The sequence below is a fragment of the Chrysochloris asiatica genome, unplaced genomic scaffold (assembly GCF_000296735.1).
Source record: "Chrysochloris asiatica unplaced genomic scaffold, ChrAsi1.0 scaffold00009, whole genome shotgun sequence".
Lineage (NCBI taxonomy): Eukaryota > Metazoa > Chordata > Mammalia > Afrosoricida > Chrysochloridae > Chrysochloris > Chrysochloris asiatica.
In genome coordinates, this window is record NW_006408527.1 from 13,933,405 (window position 1) to 13,939,404 (window position 6,000).

General features: G+C 39.7%; 1 protein-coding gene across 1 annotated transcript in view; it reads right to left on the minus strand.

The window, feature by feature from the left end:
- The window catches only part of CR1 (complement component (3b/4b) receptor 1 (Knops blood group)), a 191,076-nt gene that overhangs the window by 20,338 nt on the left and 164,738 nt on the right, over nt 1-6,000 (minus strand). Inside the window, exons 32-34 of the mRNA XM_006834201.1 lie at nt 5,119-5,204; nt 2,521-2,748; nt 1,184-1,360 (exon numbers count right to left, since the gene is read on the minus strand). Of these exons, the coding sequence (XP_006834264.1) occupies nt 1,184-1,360; nt 2,521-2,748; nt 5,119-5,204 (491 nt within the window). The remainder of the gene's footprint in view (nt 1-1,183; nt 1,361-2,520; nt 2,749-5,118; nt 5,205-6,000) is intronic.

Below are 6,000 nucleotides of genomic sequence, written 5' to 3' on the forward strand. Positions count from 1 at the left end.
GGTTGAAGAAAAAGTGGTAGACCCCCAATGAGATGGACTGGCACAGTGGCAGCAGAAATAGGTTCAAACATAGCAACTATTATGAGGTTGGTGCAGGACAAGGCAGTGGTTCATTTTATTGTGCATAGGGTCGCTATGGGTCAGTACTGACTCAATGGCACATAACAACAACTACAGTAGGATAAAAATATAGAAAGAAACTCCAAATTGTAAAATAGACCAGGCTTCCAGGTTGGATAAAGACTGGTAGAATTCCCAAGGCTCTTAGTCAGCCTTCAGTCCTGATACTGAACTTACTCCTGGGGTTCCAAAGAAATAATAATAATAATAAAGAATCTGCCTTTCACACAAGATTCCTGGCTGATTTTGATAAGGCAACAGATTGAGGACCTCTGCCATAAAGCATATTTGATAACAGTTAAGACAGAAGCAATTTTATACAGTTGAAAAGAAATGACCTTTCACAATTAATTTTTAAAACTACTATTGGCCAAGGGGCTAGCTGCTTCTTAACAGCTGAAACACAGGTATGTCTGAAGTCCTTTGTATCTCATTTCTGCCCTTAGGCAAGTACTGCTAAAAAGAAAAGAATAAAACAAAAAGCAAATTTAAAGTTTTATGAAGTCAAAGAACCCTGTTGAAAATGAGTATATGCAAAAAATGCAAAAGTTGGACAGTGAATAAAGAAGAACATAAAAGAACTGATAGATTTGAGTATGGTGTTGGAGGAGAATATTGAAAGTACAATGGACTACTGAAAGAACAAACAGATCTGTGTTGGAAGAAATGCAGCCAGAGTGCTCCTTGGAAGCCAGGATTGTCAAACCTTCATCTCTCATACTTCGGACACTTTGTCAGGAGGGACCAGTCACTGGAGAGGGATATCATGTTTGGTAAAGTGGAAGGTTAGAGAAAAAGAGGAAGACCCCCAATGAGATGGATTGGCACTGTGGTGGCAGCGGTGGGCTCAGGCGTAGTAATGATTGTGAGATTGGCTCAGGACCAGTCAGTGTTTTGTTCTATTGTACATAGGGTTGCTATGAGTTGGTAATGAGTCAATGACACCTAACAACAACAACAACAACATATTCTCAGGAATGAACTCTCAGCCTTATTAACTTCCTACATCCATTTTTCATAACATTAACCCAGCAGGATTAAGAAATACCAGGAAATTAGGTACCTTTGCAGTAAAGATCAAATTGACTCCAGGTTCCTTGATCTGTACAGAAAATGAAGGGCTCTCCCACCAACTGGTAGCCTGAGTCACATATGTAGTTGACTGTCATCCCAGGCGGATATGAAGATTCACGTTTTCCAATATAGTTACCATTGCGGATCTCGGGTGGAGGTGAGCACACTAAAGGTGAGTTCCAACACAAAAACATGAAAGGACATTCAATTGAGCAGAGAAATATGAACAAACCAACCTATGCAATAATATTTCTGCCTACTAGAGGCATGAGGCAGGAGGTCCTAAGCCACTAACTACTAGCTGATTATTGGAAAGACTGACTCTTTAAACCCAGACGTCTTGGCCTTCATTAATGAACTTCTCTGTCTTCTCTACCTGCAAATTATATCAGATAGGAGTACCACAGGAATCTAATTCAATGTTCTGTCCTCATTGGAAGGCAGAACTTGTATGCTCAATCACAGTCACAGATGAATCTGTAACTGTCAGGTTTTGTCATTTAGACTTTTGTTGTTAAGTTCTGTCGAGTCAGTTCCAAATCATAGCAAACCTGGATAGGGTTTCCAAGAAGCGACTGGTGGGTTTGAACCACCAACCTTGCAATCCAGTGCTTATCCAGGACTTTCAGATTAGGGTTTGCTCATAGTGCAGTGTAGTGGTTACAAGTAGGACTGCTAAACTCAAGGTTTGCAGTTCGAAAGTAGCAGCTGTTCCACAGGAGAAAAATGAGGCTTTCTGCTCCCATAAAGTGTTACAGCCTTGGAAACCCTGTACACAGTTGCTATGAATCAGAACTGACTCCATGGCACACCACCACTACCACAATGGTGCAGTGAAGGGTCTTTACAAAGAACACAGTCATGAGCAGAACACTTAAAAGTAGCAAAAGGAGCTCCGTCTGAGTTTCTTTAAGCATTTTACAGCATTATCGGTTCTGAAGTAAATTATAGACACCAACAGGCACTTTTTAGCATACCTTTATACTATCTAGCATAAAGACAATTTGTAATAGAAATAGCATAAAAGGTCATTTTCTTTGGCATTTGTTTTCAGTTCTTTGAAAATTGTCTCTACAAAATGTAACCCTCACTGACTTCTCCTCTTTTCACCATCCCACACTCTTTACCCCACCAGGAAAGGTCCTTGGAATATTACCGTTGGGACACAGTGTATCGTATCTAGAACCCTGTGTTGTTCACCTGCAGGTAGTTCTGTGTCTGCCATTCATAACACAGCCAATCACAATAAAAAACAACTATCATGCAAATCAGAGGTCCTTTCCTAGATAGTCTGATCCACGTGGGACATGAGGAAATGCCACTAACCAACAGGAGTAGAAAGTTCACAGAGAGGGGCAGGACCGCTCCAAATTCCGTTCCCTTGATTGTCACTTGTACAGCGGATGGTGCGCTGCCCAATAAGGCTGAAGGTCATTCCTTCGTCTACATTGGGGTCACACTTGTAAGATACTTCTTCTCCATAGGGAATGCTTCCCAGAGAATTTCCTGTGTGTTTCCCATTAAGGATAGTTGGAGGATTTGGACAAAAGATTTCTAGGAAAAAAGTTCCATTAGAGTTTTAATTGGGTTATTAGATGGTGTCTTGTGATTGTGTTGAAAATACATTATTTATATTCTATTAAAAGGAGTATAACTAAAGTGGACAGAATTCAAATATGTGAGACTTTTGTGAAGAAAGAACTAACGTGAGAACTAGGTCATAGCTTATTGTAACCATCTAAATGACCCTCAATGCTCTGGATTCTTCAGATAGTTACGTTTTTCCAAGAAACAAACATTACAAAATAATCATTTTAACCATTTTGGAAAATAATTAATTTTTTATTCAACAAACCTTTGAACAACTACTTTATGTCAGGCCACATAAGATCCCTGAGATGATAATAGGAATGGGGTATAAAACGGATAAGGTTTTAACCCCAAGACACCCTATGCTCCAAGGAAATCTTTGTGAAGTTTATTAAACATGTATTACTCGATGGCACTTAACATCAACAACTGTCTTCAATGCTGGAGTCCTGGTGTGGCTCTGTTGATAAGCACTCTACCACAAGGTCAGTTTGAATCACAAGGCTGACAGTACAAACTCACCAGTGACTCTTCAGAAACCCTGTATAGGGTGGTTATGGGTTGGAATCAGTTTAAGAGTACTTAACAACAACAACAACACTGTCTTAAACAGATAATCTTGATGGTACAAGACCACTTCCATCAGTTTCAACACCAAATATCTAATAGTGTTATGAGAGTACAATTGATAAATGTTCATTAAATGGCTCCAGAGTGTCTTCAAATTTCTTTCAGATTTATCTTTCTTCTAAGCATTCATCTGTCATTTTATTCCTGCTTTTAGTGTATCTATTTGGAACAGTTCTCTCCCCAGGATTATTTGGATGCTTCTAATCTGATGTGAATTTAGGGATAGGTATATAATCAGAGTTCTGGTAGCGTAGTGGTTACGAATTGGGGTGCTAATCTCAAGGTTGGCAGTTTGAAACTACCAGCTGTTCCGTGGAAGAGATGAGGCTTTCGGCTCCCATAAAGATTTACAGCCTCGGAAACCCTGTACCTGGTCACTATGAGTCAGAACCAACTCCACGGTACTTAACAACAACAATATAATCAGAATTGTGTCTATAATAAAAGGAAAGGTCTTTGTACACCAAACAATGAATGATCTCCTATTTCTGGAATTTATTACTTATATAATAAACTTTGGTAGAATAGTGGATTATGAATTGGGCTGCAGTTTGAATCTACCAGTTGTTCCATGGGAGAAAGATGATGCTTTCTGCTCCCGTAAAGAATTATAGCTGCAGAAACCCTATACAGACTGTTTCTAGTCCACAGTGTTTACTAAGGGCGGGTTTGCCATGGGTCATCATAAACGAAGGACACTTTTGCTCTAAGCTGGGTCACTGAGTCAGTACTGACTCCACAGCACACAACCACGACCGCCGAAGTTTATTTATACACGTTGTTATATATTGAATTTAAAGTTTCAACATGTTGTTGTTATTGTTCTCAACATATAGTGACCCTGTATAGGGTTTCTGAGGAGCAGCTGCTAGGTTTGAACCATCAACCTTCTGGTTCACACTGAACCTGCAGTCAATCCAGTGCTTACCCTACAGTGCCTTACTAGGTCATCAACATAAGATGTATAAATAGATTTATAACAAGGTTTGCCCACATCATGCTAATTTTTAACTATTTTCTCAATAATATTTATCCTTATTTAACTTTCCATTTTATAAGTTCTAATTTTTATTCCTTTATTTTCTTGTTTATTGTCTGCCTCCTCAACCAGAAAATACACCGCATGGGAGCAGAGATGTGTCTTTCTCATTCATTGGTCTCTTCCCAGGTCCTGGCCCATGGCAAACCCTCCCTCAGAAAATACCGTGGACTAAATAACAGGTAGAATGGATAGCTTAGACATGTACGAGAATAAAAGGACATAAAATTTAAGAGAGAGAGAACTGAAAAATAAATGAATAAAAAATGTTCATCTTCATGCTATCTAGTGTCTCTAGACAGAACTTAATACTGTCATTAAACTGTTATGGTTGTTATGAGCCATCAAATTGGGTCCAACTCATACTGACTCTATATAGGATTTCCGAGAAGGGGCTGGTGGATTTGAACCAACAATCTTGTGGTTGGCAATCCAGTGCTTATCCTACAGCACCAGGGCCCATCATTAATTTACAAATTAGTACGAAAAACATATGATGTACAAAACCTACAAGAAGTTTCTTGAAATTCTCTCAGCAATGAACTATTTCTATCAGCAATTTAGTTAACAAGAACAGAGATGTAAATGACAGGTAGATTGCATGAGGCAAAAACACATCAGAAAAAAGAGAACTGTTTCTCTTCATAGTTATTCCATCTACTCACGTTCACAGACAGGAGTACTGCCACTCCACAAGCTTTCCATTCCAACCAAGACACACTGAATAACAGAACTGCCTTTTAATCGGAACCTAAATTAAAAACAAGCGAAAAACCAGTGAATCTATGAGCAATTCTTTTCTCTTCTTCCATCTCTTTACTGACAGATGCTCAACTTCCTCACTTCAGTCTAAACACTGTTTAGTTCTTAGGTTAAAGCTCAGGTAAAGGCCTTGGCTCACTGGGGATATATGTTTAGTAGCTGGCAGAAATTTAGAGGCTAAATTATTCTAAGGAAATGACAGTATCCTGTGTCTGGAAAATGCTTACTAATCATGGACACCATAGTCCAGCATCTTCTCTGGAAATACTGAACCCAGAGTCAGACTTCTCTTCCATGCATTGGATCCGGACTCTTTGAAAATCATTTCTCACTGACGGCCCTCTGACACCCACTTATTAGCAGGTCATGAGGAAGAGCAGCTCTTGATTTGAGTGTGTAAATCAGAGAATATTTAGAAAAAGAATAAGCATTGTTCTCCTTATCCCCACATCTGTAACGGGCCAGCAGAAGACTCACAGAGCATGCTGGGCCCGATGTTCTAGGTTCAGAAGGAAAGGGGAGGAGGAAGCTCTTGGCAAAACATCACCCTGAAATGCCAGTTGACTATGTGATCCTGTTGTTCCGAAATCTACAGATCATTACTGGGCAGAAGACTTTTTGTAAATGTCATCGAGTCCTTGGAACATATGAGAGAGCTTTAAAAAGTTCGTGGAGAGAAGAAACAAGATGGCGGATCGGGTGGATGTATAGCAGAGAGCTCTGCCAACAACAACACAGAATACCTGACCAAGCAGGCTCAGGGGCTGGTCCCAGAACTCTGAACC